Here is a 19,474-nt window from a genome sequence, read left to right as displayed (position 1 = left end):
CAGCCGACTTAGGGTGTGGCCGGTTGTGATTTACTGGGAGCAGTTAACTTGAACTGGGGACTGACTGCCCAAAGTCAAGCATGCCCCATTCTTGCCCCAGTTCATTAGTAGGGCCACACTGGGACTCCGATGCTACAGATGTATACACCTATCTCTGATTGAAACGTGACTTTTGGGCTGGTTAATATGAACAAATTAAAGTTGCACTGTTTCAGGGAGTGCAGGAAGGGAAAAGAACAAAAGTGTCAGCCTGCCTTTTTGAGCAGCTACAATGTAAATGTGTGTGGCTTATGGAGCTGTTTTTCTCAGCACAGATCTTCCTGCCTCAACCTTCATATTTCCTGCAGTTTGGCAACTGGCTGAACCTGGCATTTTGAAACTGCAGGTTTACAAAAGCTGTGGCTTTCAAAAGAAGGGAAGAATGAGCAGCTCAACAACCCAGAATGGCAGTGAGATAGGGAAAAGCTGTATCAGAGTTTTGCCAGAACAGGGTCCCTGCCATTCTCACATCTTTGCGAATGGGACTGGTGTTTAATCTGCAAAATTCCAAGTGCATATTTCAAGGGCTGGAAAAATACACATTTCCATTCGAGATGCACCCAGGTTCATTTTTCCATTTCTGAATTTTTTTTTGCACAAAATGAAATTACACAGTCGACATCACTGACAATATATGGGGAACTTCCATGCATTGAACTGTACACAGACACAGGAAATAGGGACGGATGTGGCTGAGAATGCAGCCACCAGGATCCCCAATACTGGTGCACACATGGAGCAAGACGCCTGCACTACCAATCCTGGTTTTGCTGTAGCCTTCCCTTCCAGCCCTGTCAGTCTGTCAATTTGTGCATTGACACCGACTTCTTAAAGAAAGGCATCAGCATTGGGAAAGCAGCAATCTACACTGCTGCCTGATGTTACACTGAAAGCTGCTGAACAGGGATGAGCCACCAGCGCGGCTACGAACAACAGGCCATGGAAAGCTGAGCCTGAGCAGAAAATTGTCCAGAGAAACGTTGTCTGGATGAGCCTGCAGCCTCACTCACTCTGACTCACTCAGCCAACCTAACTCACTCACTCACAGTCACTTACTCTCACTCAGCTGCCCTCTCTCACCCTCACTCACTCACCCACCCTCACTCATTCACTCATCCATCCTCAATCATTCACTCACATTCACCCATGTTCACTCAGATGCCCTCTCTCATCCTCACTCACTCGCTCACCCATATGGGGGGTGGTGGGGGTGGGGGGATGCAGAGAGAGAGGAAGATAGACCCAGAGTGAGACCCAAGGTCTAGAGGCGCTGGAACATGGGTGCTCACTCGGGTAATGGCTGAGAGCCAGGGTGGGGAGGGGGGAGTTGGGAGTGGGAGAAAGCCGGGGGTGAGAGTGGGAGAGAGGGAGGGAGGAAGGGAGCCAAGAGCTGGGACTAGCAGAACTGACCTGGGGAGCGGGAGAGAACTGGAGGAGTGGCACTAAGTCAGGCAGAGACCTGGGGTACAGGGTAAGAGAGGCCTGGGGCCAGGGCTGGGCCTAGAGGTGACAGAATGGACTGAGTTTAAAGTTTGTTTTTTTTTTTACTTGTGTGATCCCTGGTGAAACAAAAATGGTGCTAACCACAGAATCCTCCCCCAACCTTATGGGAAGCAGACCGGAAGTGGTTTCTGATCAGGGGGAACTCATTGGCTCGCATTGGCAACCATTTCTGATTCCACCCCAGCAGCACAAAGTCAGAGGTCCCACCCGTGCTGTATTCTGATTGGCTGGCGCTCAGTAAAGCTGTATTCTGATTGGCCTTTGTGAATGGCACTCAGCAGGAGCCGACAGTTTGAATCTCCAGCCCATAAGAAGCCATGCACATGCAGTGTGACTGAGAAAAATGGAGAGATTTCATTATTCAACAATTTATAAAGTTCTGAAGGTTTGTAGCTGCTGGGCAGTTAAGGGACCCAGTTTTATTTTATTTGCAGAAATTTGTAGAGGAATATAGGGAGAGGGGCTATTGAGAGATTCAGACAGTCTCAGTGTGACCAGCACTGTATGCTACTTCAATGGAGTGTGAGAGTTTGATGAGCTGAAAGAGTTCGGTGAGGAGGGGAGGGAGGTACACTCTTTGTTTTTTTTCTAATTTTTTCACTGTAGTCCTTGTTCTACAGGGGAAGAAGCTAGCTGTTTGGTAAGTGGATAAGTTTATTCTATTCCTAAAGATCAAAATAGTACAGGAATTTGTGGTAAGATTTGTAAAATACATAAGAGAAAATAAATAACTGAGTAAAATAATTAAGTAATTAATTAAAGCACATAAAGATGGCAGGACAGCTCCTGAATGCCAGTGTGTTCCAGGGTAAACTTGTCTGCAGTAAGTGTCTGCATCTTGAGGAACCTTAGCTCAAAATCATTGAGCTGGAGGCTGAGCTGCAGACACGGTGTCACATCCAGGGTGGGAAGAGTTATCTGGAGGCTTTGTACCAGGAGGCAGTCACACCCCTTAGGATAGGGTCTTCTGATTTGGAGAATGGCCAGGGAAAGGAGGCTGTGACTGGCAGTGAGTCAGGTAAGTGGATCTAGATGCCAGGAGTGTAGGAGTGTCAGCCTCTGCAATGTCCAACAGGTTTGAGGCTCTCTCAGCATGTTTGGATGAAAGCACAGGCTGTAGGATGAATGCGCTGACTGCTGTGCAAATTCATTGGTCTATATTTTTCTTTGCTAACATCTCTAATCTTTATATTGGTATTTTTCTTTGCTAATCATGGCTGCTAAAGCTCGCTTACATACAATTCTTCATGAATAAGGTCTGCCGAATTGTGAACATCATGAAGGGCATCAAGAACTTTGATCCCTCAATACATAAGGGAAGCATGATGTACATGGTATAGTGGATCCTGACAAGCGAATCCTTGGGGAAGGAGAACCAAAGATTGAAGAGCAATTGAGTACTAAAGCTCAGATTCTTATGATTGCAGGTAAATCTCAAAGATGAGAGGATAGATTCTTCCATGAAAGGGCTGGGTAGTTTTTAAAATCTCAGCATTTGTTCTTAAATTGAAAGCAGGTTGTATATTTGCCTGGAAATGTCATGCCCTGAACGATTGGCCGAGTGCATCTAAACTTTATTCCGTAAAGCTGAATTTGATTTGATTTCCCTATGTTGTGTCTTGTACTCTGCCACAGGGACCCATCAAGAGGTCAAGATTTGTTTAGCGCCATGAGAGTCAAAGGTGCCAAGGGTTATCAACACCACTGTTGAGACAGCCAGCAGTGGTAATGATGATGTTCCCCGATCAGATCTGATGAGAGCGAAGAGGGCACTGAGGGATGCAAATATGACAGGGTAAATGTTGTCCAGATATTTTGACTCTCATTTGCAAAGAGTCTTCGAGAGCTAAAATGAAAGCATGTGATGGCTGTCTCTTAACATTTTCCAAATCCCTATTTTTCTTCTCCATAGAAGAAAAACTGTGCTTGAATGAAGGAGATCTGAGACAGTCTGCTCTCCGCCATCGTGAGTGAGTGAATGGCAGCTGGGCAGAAGGTGCATGTGGTTCAGGTACTGATGTCAGCTTCCCAGCCCCAAGACCAGATGGAAGAAGCAGGAAGTCCCTCCGGATTGCAGGAGGAGCTTGACCCAGCTCCCCACCCAATCACAGCTTTGAAAGAGGGATAGGAAGATCAGGAGGTGAAGAGAAGACAGGGCAATCCCCCGCCGGAAAGTTAAGAACCTGAGGCGAGAGAGGGCAGCCCTGTACCAGAAGGAGGAGCCGCTGGAGGCTCAGAATATAAAGCTACAAAATGAAATTGTGGCACTCTCAGAATCAGATAACTTATTTATTAATATATTACTTGGATCTCCTTCTGTGGCTAATGCAGCATTGACAGATGTGTAAATTTGCACTGGCCCAATACCCTCCCAGAATGGCACGAATGATTGTTCATCATTGCAGCTAGCGTGTCAGTGGCGGCAACAGCTGGAGCCCCAAAAAAACTGAAGCAGAATCACCCCCAAAGCTTCCAAGCCTTGAGGTCACAGCCAGGCAACTGTACACCCCAATGTTAAGGTAATTGATCTTAAATGATTTTCAGAGCATCACCTGAATTGTGGCTACAACTGCCTGTAAAAGTAGATCAATACAACTAAATAAAAACAAAAAAACTGCGGATGCTGGAAATCCAAAACAAAAACAGAATTACCTGGAAAAACTCAGCAGGTCTGGCAGCATCGGCGGAGAAGAAAAGAGTTGATGTTTCGAGTCCTCATGACCCTTCGACAGAACTTGAGTTCGAGTCCAAGAAAGAGTTGAAATATAAGCTGGTTTAAGGTGTGTGTGTGGGGGACGGAGAGATAGAGAGACAGAGAGGTGGAGGGGGGGGGGGTGTGGTTGTAGGGACAAACAAGCAGTGATAGAAGCAGATCATCAAAAGATGTCAACGACAATAGTACAATAGAACACATAGGTGTTAAAGTTAAAGTTGGTGATATTATCTAAACGAATGTGCTAATTAAGAATGGATGGTAGGGCACTCAAGGTATAGCTCTAGTGGGGTTTTTTTTTATAATGGAAATAGGTGGGAAAAGGAAAATCTTTATAATTTATTGGAAAAATAATTTTTTTTTTCCAATAAATTATAAAGATTTTCCTTTTCCCACCTATTTCCATTATAAAAAAAAAACCCCACTACAGCTATACCTTGAGTGCCCTACCATCCATTCTTAATTAGCACATTCGTTTAGATAATATCACCAACTTTAACTTTAACACCTATGTGTTCTATTGTACTATTGTCGTTGACATCTTTTGATGATCTGCTTCTATCACTGCTTGTTTGTCCCTACAACCACACCAACCCCCCCCACCTCTCTGTCTCTCTATCTCTCCGCCCCCCACACACACACCTTAAACCAGCTTATATTTCAACTCTTTCTTGGACTCAAACTCAAGTTCTGTCGAAGGGTCATGAGGACTCGAAACGTCAACTCTTTTCTTCTCCTCCGATGCTGCCAGACCTGCTGAGTTTTTCCAGGTAATTCTGTTTCTGTTTTGGATCAATACAACTACCTTGCACAGTGCCAATTCACTGATACTCAACCTTAGTGACTAATCATTTGAGATATGTGATATTTTCCTATTTTAGATATGAGATACTGATCTGTCTCCAATTTTACTTACAGGTGCAATTGTTGGGTGAGATTGAGATCCAGGAGTGACTCTGGAATTCTGTCCATGGCCAAAGGATGGATACTTTGTTAAGTGCCTGGCTGTTGGCATCTGGGGCCTCAAGACTCTCTGATAGAGGTTGGACTACAGTAGGGCATGCCCATGGTTTGTGGACAATGGGGTTGCTGCGAAGCCAGCACTTTCGCCAATAAAGTTGAATGCTGTCAATTGTCATCTTCTTTGTTCTGTGTCTCTGATCTACTTTTTTTTTATCTCACTTACTTGCCTGTTATTGGATGTCCATTCTGTGATGTAACTAAAGGCTTGAGTAAATCCTTGCTTTCAACTGGACTCAATTCATGTTTGGCGGCTGTTTCAGCTAGGTCGATTAGATTGTTTTTCCCTTCTGGGATTTGACTTCTATTTGATGGTTGGTGCAGTGGAAGTGTTGCTGTATGAGGTGAATGTGAGGAGGGTTTAGTTGCTTGGAATTCCAGGAAGCCCTGCCCACCAAATGGCAGCACAACTTCCCTGCCAGGTGGTGGCAGCTAGAATCAATGATGGACACACTACCTGGTGGACTAGGGAACAAAAGTAACAACAGCAACATCTTGCAATTATTAAGCATCTTTAACACTGTAAAATATCCCAGGTTGTTTCACAGGAGAGATATCCACAAAATTAGAGACAGATCCACTGGTGAATACAGGTGATCAAAGCTTCGCGAAGGATATAGGCTTTAAGGAGTGTCTTCAAAGGAGTTTCAAGAATACCCATAAGTAACATTGGCCTCAATCTTCTGATATGGGGAGCACTGAATGATGCAATTGTCAGGGGGAGGGAGGCAAACATTGTTGGTGAGAGTGATGAGACCCTGCAGTATCGGTATTGACAGCTCCATTTACAACAATGTAAGTCAATGAACTGAAGACAGACCTTAAGGGACATGTCTTCGGTGCAGGATGAAAAATGGGCATGGCTCCATTGGTAATTGACTCGTCACTTGGCCTCCCGATTCTATTTGTTGCTGGCTTCAAACTGGAGCCAGAACCATAACGTCCTAAGACTCCAGTGTTAAAAAGTAATTGAGCAGTTTAAATTGCAGACAGTGGCAGGCATGCCTGCTCCACCACTGACCGGAAGATCTGGGCTGTTAATTCCATAGACTGAGCAAAAATGTTGACCAAAAAGGTTGAATCCTTTATAATCAGGTAGTCCCCATCTGTAAATAACAAGTTTGACCAGCAGTCTTATCCTGTTTATCCACTTCAACTAGATAAAACTGATTGTCAAATTTATTTTCAATTAGATGATGTATAAGGACAGGCAAGATAAAGTCACTTGCCCAACATGTTGGAGCAACAGACAACATTCATATGTTACAATGAATGGGTGGGCCATGAAAATCCTTTGTGTCTGCTCCACCACCACTATTTTTACTCACAGCTTTCTGTGCAATCTCTGCGACCACCTATCTCTAAAGTTGCTGTTCCTTCTCTTGTTGGTTGCAGTGTTTTGAATTTCGGGAACCTCTAGGATCAATAAAGGCTGCTCCCTTATGGTGTTACAAGGCTGCCATCTCATCTGTCTAAATACTCATAAGAAAGGAGTCTCCTAAACCTTCAGCCCAATGAGGCTCAAAAGCCAGAAGCCAGTGAGAGAAGAAACTTGAAAACTAGAGCACCTATTAAAAAAAATGTATTTGTAGATCTGATATTAGGAGCATGTGATCTGAATTTGGTTTGCAGCCACAATTTCAATGCTCTTGCCATTATGTACAAATACTTAATTTACAATAAATTCAACTAGAATTACTGCTTAATGAGCCCTTTGTTTGTTCAGCTTCTTATAGCAAATTCTTGGGGTAGGATTTTTCGGATGGCAGTGTTTCCTGCTCTGCCACCCCTTTCCTTTGTGATAGAACTAATAACCAATTATCATCAACGGAAGAATAACACAATCTTAAATCATAATATCATGAAAGCAATCCCATGGAATGATCTGAACTGTCCTTGCACACAGCAGCCAGATGAGACAACAATGAAAATGCTTCTATTGTCAGGCATCAGTGAAGTAATCAATATTATGTGAGCTGATCTCCAAGCACATAAACTTACTAGTTGATAGAAAATGTAGGATTCATACTATTTTGAACATTTATTTTTACTTCTGAGATAGCATTAGCTATTCAAATTGGTTGTAATGAAACATGAACCATCAGGCCTGAAATCCAAAAACAAACTCTTTAATGCCAGAGTGGATGAGGTATCACTCCTTCCACCGGAGGAGGATTGGAGTGGAAATTTTGCCCATTGTTCCAAACTTGCCATGAAACTAACCTATCTTCCTGGTTTAGGGTTCATTCCACACACAGGGTGGGTTCCTGGTGGAATTTCCAAAAAGGGCAGTGAGGGCCTTTTATCCCTGCCGCATCGATGACTGCCAGGAACAACAGCCGAGTCACTAAGCCCTCTGCCATCATTTACAGTGAATAGGTGGTTGGCAGCCTAATCTACTGTCTCAGTGAATTAAAAAGCAGATTGGGATGGAAAGGGATGTTAGGTCTTGATTTCCCTGCTTTCCACTGCTCAATTTTAGAAAACCCAGCTGAGTAAGTACATTTTTTTATGATAAAGGTAAATCAAAACAAATTACCCAAATTGTAACACTCATTTTTTGAGCCTAGAATCATTAAACAACAGTAAAAATCACACTTACCTTGTACAATGATGGATGCTGAGGACTGGATGGAATCTTGATTATTGCTGGCATGACAGATGAACTGGCCATGGTCCTGCAGGGTAACATTCCGAATAAAGAGGCCACCTGAGGGAGTGGTGGTGTACCTGGAGTGGGGAGGGAGCAGTTCTCCATTTCCTTTTGTCCATGTAACTCGAGGCTGCGGATGTCCAATGGCACTGCATTCCAGAGTGATACTTGCTCCAACCAGAACTTCAGTGTTCTGTGGCTGAATCACAAAACTGGGCTTGGCTAGAACAGAAAAGTGTGGCACATTAAAATAGTCATTTTTAATATTCTATAATTTGGCCGGGATTTTCTGGTCCAGCCCATGGTGGGAGCCAGGACCGGAAAATCCCGCCTTTTGGTTAACATTTAAATGACGTTCTTTCACTGCCAAATTAAGTATGCTAGACATATAGCATTTAGGGTTCATATGTTAGGGTTGGATTATTATCTTGTCAGTGGGTGGCATACCTGCCTTTATGCCAACACATTTTCTTATGTTTGGATCATTTGGAATCAAAAATTGTGCAAATAATTCAGGGAACCATTGCTGCAGCACCAGCAGGGGTGGATGGTCAGTTAAATGGAGCTTTTTGAAGGGGTCCAAAGAGTACAACACTTTCTTTAGGCGATGCCTAAAAGATTTGCACTGAGGGTTATCTTGGGGCAAGCCACTACTAAATCACATCTTGAATTGAATTTAAGGACTGATCCCTATTACCTCAGGATCTAACTTCAGCATTTTTCTGGCTGTCCTTGGCCTTTATGGAGACAGTGGCAGTAAGGAGAGAAACCAGAGAGAAGCCCAGGACCCAAAACAGCTGCTGATATTTACATGCAACAAGCAGGAACAGGTATTGCAGGAGAGTAAGGGGAAGAAAAATAGAGGGCAGAATCTTTCTTTCTCAGCGGGTGTCTCGGGCCCCAACTGCAGTTTCACGCTGACTGGCTAATTAACAGCCAGCCAGTGTGGAACATGCACTGAAAGCCTTAGCACTGCCAGTGTGGGGGCGGGAGAAGTGCGAGCACTGAAGTTTACGCATGTGTGGGGATGTGCTCACTGAAAGCTCCCTAAAGGCACAGAGCTACCTCAGGGAGCTGAAGGATTTAAAAATGATATATAAAGATTTGAAAAATAAGGGAAACATGTTCCCACATGTGACTCTGTCCAGTTTTGCAAAAAATGCAAAGACTGCCTGGCCTATTTGCCTGCTCGCCCACCTGCCAACTGTAAGGTTGGACGGGCAGTGAAAAATTCAACATAATTACCAGCTTAAGGGCTTAATAGGCCTCTTAATTGTCGACGGGCATGCACAAGAGTCAGCAGCGCACCTGTCGACTGAAATATCGCGCGAGTGCTCGATGACATTGGAGCACTCGCCTGACGTCATCATGCACTATTTCACGCTCGGGCATGTCAGGCGCATGCCCGCATGTCAAGATGAAAATCCTGCCCTCTATTGCACATTCCTTTTAGATCACACAAGATCAGTTAACATTATCAAAACCAATCTCTATGTTTTTGGAATAATTATCAGTATCATCCATAAATATATACTGAAAGAAGAACAAGGCCAGCTGTTAAGATGGTACTGCCTTTATAAAACCATCATTGCTAATCCACTGCCATCAAATCTGAATACCTTTGAATTGTCTCACCCAAAACTTCACAAGTTTGACCATTTTTTTAAATAGCTGTGCAAATTGTGTTATTTTGACATGAAAATCTCTGATATTCAGAAATAGCTTAATCAGTTATATTCTATAAAAATAGTAAATGAGCGAATGAGAACTTTAAAGAGCCATGATTGTATGGTTTCTCATGGGTGAAGAGCCTTAAATAATTCACTTACACCTTCTTCTCCCTTTAATTACTTCACTTATATTTTAATTACAAGAGAAGGAAAGAGTAAGCAAAATGCTATTCAATCATTTAAAATGTTCCTTATTAACGTTGTTTTTCAATTTTATGTTTGAATTTAAACTTTTGTACCAATATGTCAACAATTTTTCTTTAAGAATCCTCAGTTTGCAAATTTTACACTAAAATTCAGGCTTGTACTATTATTATGTTTTAGGCTCCATCTGAAAAACTGATCACATTTTAAGTGCATAAGATAAACTTTATGGTAAACTGTGGTTTTGGGATAGTATTCAGATATAATGTATTTTAGTGTATTACAAGTTTCAGGTCTCTGAACACCCCTGGAGTCAAGAATATACCGATACTGCCAAATATCTAATTATACAGTGTCTTAGTAGGAGCCCTTGTGATCTAACTGAGATATCTTTGCCATTAATTTCTATTGGATTCTCTTGATTATCCATCGTAACTTCAGGATAAAATCCATGGAATCTACAGAGAAATCGTGTAAAATCCAATTAAGTTGTTTCTCAGAAGTTTCCACCGATCTTCCACTGGAGTTATGCCAGATGATTAGGAGAGCTACCACGAAAATTCATCCCGCTGCCTTTTACACATACCCTCATAGGTGTTCCACTAGATTTTCTAAAGGTAGAATAAAATAATTTGGTGTGATGAGGCCATAAATGAATTGTTATTTTTTTCCCTTAAAACAAATAAACATACAGATTAACTAATAGATTTAATCAAACTTTACTTTGATTCAACTTATGCTCAAAATAAATAAGGGCATCCTGCCTCAATTGGTCTGGGTGACCCACCATTGCATCATGTGCAATAAATTGCAAACCGGTTCATCTGGTTTTAATATATGTCTTCAATGTCTGTATGCAATAGCTTTATTTTAAAATCAGTGCAGTGCACTCAATTTTAAAACAGAACACTTACTGAATCTCAAGTCTTTTCCATTAAGGGAAAAATCAATACAAAAATACATTTGAACATATGAATTAAGAGCAAGGTTCCATTCAGCCTCTCAAGCTTGCTCTGCCATTCAATAAGATCATGGCTGATCTGACTGTGGCCTCAACGCCACTATCCTGCTCACTCCTGATAACCTTTGATTCCCTTGTTAGTCAAGAATCTATCTGCCTTTGCCTTAAAAATATTCAATGACACTGCCTCTACCACTCTCTTAGGAAGACAGTTCCACAGACTCTTTGAGAGAAAAATAAATTGTGATTCTCTGTCCTTATTCATGTCCCTTAGTTCTGGTCTTTCTCACAAGGGGAAAAATCCGTCCAGCATCCACTCTATCAAGCCCCCCTCAGGGCTTTATTGAAACAAAAGCTTCAATAATTTCATTGATCCCATAATGTGGTACAAACTTATTTATATTTTTTTTCCAGAATTCAGCTTAAAGCTGCTGTGAGAATATGACTTGGGAACAAAAAACGCTGACCAGCTTAAACAGGATAGATAGCACGTGGATGATTTCTTACTTGGAGTACCAAAATATCGGAGTAAAACGCCTTGAGTTGTGGCCTCTCCCACTACATTTTTGGCCATGCACTGGTATGTTCCCTGGTCAGATTCCTGTGCATTCTGGATCATCAAGGTTCCATCATCTAGTAAATTCCGACGAATGTCATTTTTCATGTGTAATTCATTGCTAGAACAAAATAGAGATGTAAACAGTCAGCATGGTCTCAGACGAAGTGAACAGATGGCTTTATTACTGCTTTGTTAGCTCTTCTGCTTAACTTTGGGTAAAATACAAATAGCAAAGGAAGGAATTTCCCTTGTTGCTGTGCAAAACAAATATGTATATTTGAACCAAAAATCTGACTATGCTGGCACATTCCCTATGTAACTTCAGTGGAAATAAACGAGAAAGGTGAGAAAGTAAGTGTGGACCAAGGCACATCTTGGTGTAGAAGTTCAGGGAATGTACAGTGGAATTCATACACCTGAAAGGCAAGGTCTGTGATGCTCCTGATATTGGGAGTTGAGTCCTAGCTGGCAAAGCATAAACAAAGATTGGGCTGCTGCTCATGTTGCAGCTGCCCTCAGGGAAAGCCTGGGAGGGAGAAATGGAGGGTTGGGTGTGTGGGGTCATTGAAGCTCATTTCAGGTTAGGAGATCAGATGCTGGAATGGGTGATTGGTGAGTGAAGAGGGGCAAAATGAGGCATTGGGGCAGGATTTCAGAGAGCAAGGAGGTGGATCAGAAGCAGCATCTGGCCGTAGGTCAGGGGTAGTGGCAGTGATCGGTTGTGAAGCCTGTGTTCTTTAAATGTGGAGTTGGGAGGAGGATTCCTGCAAATCCTGGGGAGGATTTTGCCCTTGTTGGGCAGGCTTGGCAGGGGTGGGCAGGGGCAGTTGGGAAGCTGTCTGCTGCCAGCGATCGGGGCCAGACTACAATTTCACACTGGTGGGCCAATTAAGGCCCACCCAGCGTGAAACGCGAGCGGCAGTGCTCAGCGCTGCCTATGTGTAAGGGGTGGTGGGCTTTGATGGAGTAAATCTGATTTATTCTAGAATCCTAAGAGTATGACTTAAGTAATGCTCTTTGAAGCATTGTTGGCTATGATAAAAGAGTCACAGGACACTGGGGAGTTCCCAGTACATTAGAAACAAGCTAATGTGGCTTCCTATTCAAAAACGTATAAAAACAGACACAGAAAAGCGAACCCATCATTGTTACTTGAATTTCCTTCCAAATAATAGAATTGAACAACAAGAAGACAATTATCTGTATAATAATAACCATGTTAGCAACAATCAATATGGATTCAAAAGGCAAACAACAAGGCAAAATAGCACAGATGTTGATTAACCTTTTTAATCTCTTTGAGGAATTGGCGACTTAAGTAGACTGTGGGCGGAATCGTCTCAGATTTGCACAAAGTGTGGTAGCAGGCAGGAGAAAAGTCGTTTACCTGCCGGCCACAATGGTGGGGTTTTCGCTGTATTGTCCCATTCCGCCTCATTAATTATGCAGCCACAGGAAACATGCCATTTCGCTGGCAGGTTACCTCTGATTTGCCCACCACGCTGTTACCTCACCGCTTCCTCACCCAGCTGCGTGCACACTTCTCAATGCTTGCAGCCCAGAATGGCACCGGTGAAATTATGGCCCCAAAGGCCAAGAAGAGTGTAGCCCCCCGATTGAGTGACGTATCCCTGGAATGCTTTCTGGACACCATGGAGGCCCACTGCAATGTCCACTACCCCTGCTTTGGCCGCAGGAGGCCCATCAGTCTCACCACCCCAGCTGGGGAGGCGGTGGCAGAGGTGGTCAGTGCCAATGCCGCACACAAGAGATCAGCCATCCAGTGCAGAAAATGGAGGAATGATCTCATCCGTGCCACCAGGGTAAGGCAACCATCTCATCACTCTAAACTCACACACTCACAAGGCTATCACACATTCACTGGCATCTTACTCACTGCCAGTTCAAGGGACATCACCACTCACTCTCTCAAACACACTTTCACATCTCCATCTGGCCTCATCTCCTCAGGAGACTGCCTCCTCAGCCCTCACCAGCTTGAGGCCACATTCACAGATCGACATGTGCCCCCAAACACACCCTGGGATACCCCCCTTCCCCAGTACAGCTTTCATCCTGCAGCCTCTTCCCTTGCCTGAGGTCACTTCTCCCCTTTCCCCAAGCAAGCCTTAGCCCTGCAGCTATTGAAAAGCCACCCCTGCCTTACAGCTGGTCTGTTAGGTAGAGACCTAACTATGAGCCCCCTAAAAGTGATATGGTGCTGCCTGTGAAGCCTGGCACTGATGACCACAAGTGCTGCTGGAAGCAAGGTAGACAACCAAACCTTTAAGTCACGAGTGAAGTACACATCGCTTGGGTACAGTTGTGAAACACATTGGTGTGCAGTCACCATTGACGGGTGGAGTGGAAAATCGCAAGCTGGTTTCATGAAAATTCTGGCCTGTGTAAAACCGTACAATATTCTGTACCTGGACTTGCAAAAACATTGAATAGACTTCACAAGGAAATCTATTAATTAAGCTCAACGATGTAGAAATCCATGGCAAATTGTCCGAAGGGCAAAAAAAAAACTGGTATTCATTAGAGTAGTTATGTTGAGATGAGGAAAATTAAAGTACTAATTGTAGTGCCCCAGGGATTTATATTTACATCAATGCATTGGATTCGATAACTCAATGCAAGACGGTAAAATACGCAGATGACATCAAACAAAAGAGGGGCAGTGCAAGTGAAACAGTTTAGAAATTATAAAATAATTTGGACAAGGTATGGAACTGAGCAGATAAATGGTTGCTAAAATTGAATGCAGAACAGTATAAAGTATAACAAATATGAAGAAAAAATGAGCAGCCCATATATTCCATCAGTGATTTTGAAACAGCTGAGCATGACAACTGAGCAAACCTTCTTTAGAAGTCTTAGGTTGTTCAACCTGTCCAACCACAATGCACAACAGACATTGACAAAGCCAATAGAATGTTGAATTACATAGCAATGAAATAGAATAAAAGTCAAAGCAAGTCATGATCAAGCTCTGAAATGCTCTGGTTAGACTACACTTTGAACACTTTATTCAGTTCTGATCACAGAGACACAACGGTGACAATGTAAGCATTGGAGGTGGTTCACAGAGCTGAACCCTAGTACCAAAGACCTGAATTATGGCAAAAGGTTAAAGAATTTTGGGTTTTTCAATGCTGAAAGTAACTTGCCAGAGAAGTGAACTTTAAGAAGTAACATAAAATAATCATAAAGGTAAATGCAGCAGATGGGGATGTGTGGGGCTAGGTTTCTGGAGAGAGAGGAATGAGTGGAGCTGCAAAATGTTTTGGTCTGAGGAGATCAGGAGAATGCTGGGAAAGTCAGTGCCACTTCCTGCCCTCCTGAGTTCCTTAAAGCTTCTGGGACACTGTATCCAGGTTTGAGGGACCACATCCCTGCTGCTGACTTCCTTGGCCACTTTCATCCATGCCTGCTTGGTTTGGAAAGCTGGTCTCTTCCTCTTGTCCTTGTCAAACTTCACCTTACTGAAGTCCCTCAGATCCCACAGCAGGACCGCCAGGTAAGAGTCAGAGATCCAGGGGCAGTCTTAAATGACCTCCTTTCCATTCCTGTGGTTGCAGAAGCATCAGGGATCAATATATAGTTCACCTATTCTGACCCCTGTTGGAGTCCATTAAATTAGAAAGCCTTCCTTTGATAGATTTGGCATGTCATCCCTCCTGCCCATTCTGATAGGCTGGGAAAGCTGTAAGTGGGTTACTAATGCTGTGGCCAAGTTAAAGAGGCCTGGACCGGTATTGAACTAAATGGGTTTCCGGTTGCTCCTGGCCTCCCTGCTGCAAGTGGATCAGTTGAAATAAAATTCTGCCCACTAACTCTGTTTCTCATTCCACAGATGCTGCCTGACCTTCATTTTAGATTTCTAGCATCCACTGTATTTTGCTTTTGTATACTTATGAGTGCCCCATGTGTTTCAAAGCCAATTAATTACTTTGCCCTTAATTACTTTTGAAGTATAGGCTAATATGGCAGTCAATTTGTACACTGTAAGGTTCTATAAACAACAAAGGAATGAATGACCAGTTATCTGCTTTGGTATTGCAGCCTATGGAATTAATGTAGGCAAGAGCAGCTAGAAAACTCAGTATTATTCTTTGAAAAAATGGCTTGCAATTTTTTATAACCACCTTAAGAGGCAAACAAGGCTTCAATTTAACTTCTCATCTAAAAGATTCTACCTCCAACAATCCATGCTCCCTTAAGACATGTACTTCAACAATTCAGAGCTCCCTCAGAAAAACACTTGGGTGGCAACTGAGATTACTTACTCAGGTGCTGAAGTGCAGTTTGAGCCCCCAAACTTCTTAACTGTATAAGTAAGACAATAGAGTTAGCTAACACATATTATGAGGAGGAAGCAGAAAATAAATTTCTTTACGCAATGAGCTATTAAGATTTTGGAATATTTTACTACATAGGATGGTTAAGGACAGGATCACTGTTTCTTTTAAGGGAAGAGAAAATAAAATGTGTAATAACATATATAGGGATGATATCTATTGTACCTGCATAGGTAGTGGCAAGTGGGTGGGGCTAGCCAACTTGAGGATTGTGAAGTTGGAGAAGCAATCCTGTTCCTTCTGCTCTAAAGGATTTTTTTCTATATTTAAAAGTATCTTTTGGTGACAGCTGCTTCTCAGGCCATGACAACCAAAATCCTGAGTGACCCCTAATCTGCTCAACCCAAACCAAATTCTGCAAGGGAGCCTAAAATAACTTGTTGAACTATTCTTTACATATGTAAGGTACCAAAGGCTTTATTTAGATGGTCACCCAGAGCATCTGCAAAACCTTTACCAATATGGCAGTGTCCATAATGAAAGCGCAGATCAGGCACAGGACATGGTGCCCTGATATTGGTCCTTTTGACCCTGTTTTTCCACCCAGAAAATAGATGCAAAGTGGACCAATGTCCACTCAATGTTTGCATATAGAACTTCAGCAATCTCCACGTCACTTGTTATAACAAAAATCATTTGCGCTGAAGAAATATTTCTATTGTGAATATTATAGTTGGTATTTGTTTTATACAGTACAGGCACAGGACCTCCAACATAGTGAGGCATATTTTCTCTGTTCACTATTTGTAATGAAACTCTAAGCATGTGTATTAAAAACATTATTATAATGAGAATTTATCTCCATGATTTTACATATATTTATTTCCTAATCTTAGACAACCAACTGTGGGATGATATTGGGTGGAGTCCTGCCATTTCCTTCAAGAAGGAGCACCAAGTTATCTTTGGACAATTGTTATCCACTTAATGGTGGAGAGCTTCTTACTGGCATGGGCAGAAACTAGTGAGCAGATCATTTGGTTGATCAGGACAGTAAAAGTCTCAGCAAGATCTAAACCAAATGCAATCTGCCGCTGGATGTGGAGTGAACCGACCAATGCCCCTTAAAGGGATCACTGAAGACAACTATGGAAACAACATGGAGAAGTTTCCTAAATGATATTTGTTGAGCCAAGAGGAGCAGGAACACTCCTCCCGGTGCCACAAAAAATTTCTGGCTTGCTACCAGTCTTTCTGTGCCCTGAAGCCCCAGGATTGACTCTCCAACTTTAAGTAGGCCATTCCAGCTTGACTCTAGGGGGAAGCTGTTGGATTCCCCATTCCCCCAGTTAGTGAGATTCCAATCAATCCTTCTGGAGTGCTGACACATGACTCATAATGCCTAAAAGTGCCTCAGCCATCAAAATGGTTCAGGCCTCCTGTTGTTGCCATCAAGCTAGCATTGCACATGTTCTACTCACTGCCTGCTCACTTTTCCACCAGAGTTGACAATGGCCTCCAATGTCATCAATCACGGTCTGCTAAGATTAGTAGAAGACAAGCTAAGGTTAGCTTGTAATCCCTTGTGTATAGAAAATTAGAGGGTGTTCCAAGTGAGATCTTTAAAATTATAAATGGATTTTACAGGGTAGGTAAGGAAACAATCTCCTCTGGAGGGGAAACCAGAACAAGGGGAGACAATCACAAAATTACAGCTTGGTCATTCAGGAGTGAAATAAGGACGCACATCTTAACAAAAAGGGTAGTTCAAATCTGGACTCTCTCCACAAAAAGGATGTGAATGCTAGGACAATTGGAACTTTCAGGAATGAGATAGATACACAAATATGTGTAAGAAAATGGATTCGAGGAGCAGATCAGTCATAAACCAACTGAAAGGTGGTGCAAGCTCGAGGGATTGAATCGCTTCCTCTTGTTCCTATTGTGAAAGGCTGCACCACTCACATCCTTCCAAATAGATGCAGAGGAAGGAGAGTTATCCAGTTGCACAAGCAACTTGCCAATCAGCCAATATGGAGCTTGGAATCCAACCAAGTTAAAGCAGATTAATTTTCAACTTTCAGTTCCTATGTTGACTGGACTACCCAACTCATACATTGGATTAAAAAGTTTTTAAGGGTTAGTATGCAAGAAAGTTTGACTTTTTTTTAACTCATTGAGAACTTAGATCCAAACACAGAATTGCTCAATTGAAAATAACAATAACATGTGATAATGGAGGTTATGGAACTATTGTCAGAAATAATTGTAGAAAAGAAATTGGTTCTAAAAATATTAGAACTGGCCTGGATTTTCATTCCCAAATTGGGCACGCAGAATCGGGAAACCTCCCGGCTAACCTCACCTGCCTCAGGAAAAAGTGCCCCAAATGGCAGGATCTTCATTCTGTGGGAGGGGAAAGGGGGGTGGGTGTGGGATGGAGTCAGACCCGCCGTCTCCCCAGGACACAGATTGGCGATGGCCACAGGAGACTGAGGCAGGCTATTTAAAAAGTTTGCTTTGGTCCTCTAGGACATCATCCCAAATATTTTCTTAAACATTAGGCCCTCTGGCCCTCACACTCCATCAACCACCTCCCCACACCCCATGCCCATACATGCCAACCAATGCCACCCCACCCACCCATCTACAGTCCCTTACAGCCCCATGCCAACTTAGTGCCAACTCATGCCAACTGATGACCCCCAACCTACCCCATGACCCCTTATAGCCTCTATGGCAACATAGAGCCAACGCCTCTTTGCTCTTACACCCTCCATACTAATTCAACCATGGACAGACCTCAGGAGCCATGCTGAGGTTAAGTAAAATAAAGCTCTAAATATTTATTACGGACCTCACTATAAAACAAAACAAACATTCTTCAGGAAATCCCCATACACTTAAATCCCCTCAAATACTTAATCCCCTATAAAATTAAATATTTGTATTCATAACCCACATCAAAGACAACTAATCCTTTAATAACCTCTTTGAGCTGCTAACCAAACTGTGAACTTACTGCCCATTGCCCCACACCACCCCCCCCACCACCACCACCACTGTGATAATGTTAGGTTGTAGAAAGCAGTCAGGTATTAATAATGCTATATAGCATTATGGTTATGTCAACAACAATCCATTGAAAATGCTAGAAAAAATATTTTTCAATTCTCAGGCACAGGAAAGCAAGTTTTTTCACTTTGGGCAGGATTTTCCCATCGGCGAGCAGGGGGCGGGGCCCGCTCGCCAACGCGTAAAATGATGCACGGTGACGTTGGGCGGAACTCCCGACATCAGCATGCCCCATTTAAATTTTCAGGTAGGTGGGGACTCAGCAAAATCAGCTGTGTGCCCGCCAACCTGTCAATGTCCAATTAAGGCCATTGACAGAGTCAGTAAACTAATTAATGGACCTGCCCATCTAAGCTTAAGGTTGGCGGGCAGGCCGGGAGCCCTAGCGGGCATTAGAAAAAGCATGAAACCTCATCCACGGGCGGGATGAGGTTTCATGTAGGTTCTTAAAAATTTAATTAAAGTTTTTTAAAAAGTTATAGACATGTCCCAACTTATGTGACAATGTCACATGAGGGGACATGTCAGGGATTTTTTTTTCTATTTTCAATATTTTTGACAGTAGAGCTGATCTCCCTGAGGTAGCACTTAGCCTCAGGGAGATGAATGCGCTTTTTCGTGCGCATGTGAAAGAGCACACTCTCAGCTTAGGGAATCCCCACCCCACCTACCCGCACAGGGAGCACATAGCACTTCCATATGGACGTCACGCTGGGCGGGCACTTCACCTTCTCCGCCGAAGGGGGGAAAATCCTGCCCTTTGTTTTTCTTTA

The 19,474-nt window shown here is 43.0% G+C and overlaps 1 protein-coding gene across 1 annotated transcript in view; it reads right to left on the bottom strand.

The window, feature by feature from the left end:
* Positions 1-19,474, bottom strand: part of LOC121279297 (peroxidasin homolog) — a 659,434-nt gene that overhangs the window by 228,235 nt on the left and 411,725 nt on the right. The window contains exons 9-10 of the mRNA XM_041190436.1: positions 11,271-11,440; positions 7,878-8,150 (exon numbers count right to left, since the gene is read on the bottom strand). Coding sequence (XP_041046370.1) covers positions 7,878-8,150; positions 11,271-11,440 — 443 coding nt within the window. The remainder of the gene's footprint in view (positions 1-7,877; positions 8,151-11,270; positions 11,441-19,474) is intronic.

The sequence above is a fragment of the Carcharodon carcharias genome, chromosome 6 (genome assembly GCF_017639515.1).
Source record: "Carcharodon carcharias isolate sCarCar2 chromosome 6, sCarCar2.pri, whole genome shotgun sequence".
Taxonomy (NCBI): Eukaryota; Metazoa; Chordata; class Chondrichthyes; order Lamniformes; family Lamnidae; genus Carcharodon; species Carcharodon carcharias.
Note: the sequence above shows the minus strand (reverse complement) of the source record. Positions and strands in the feature narration are given on the sequence as shown.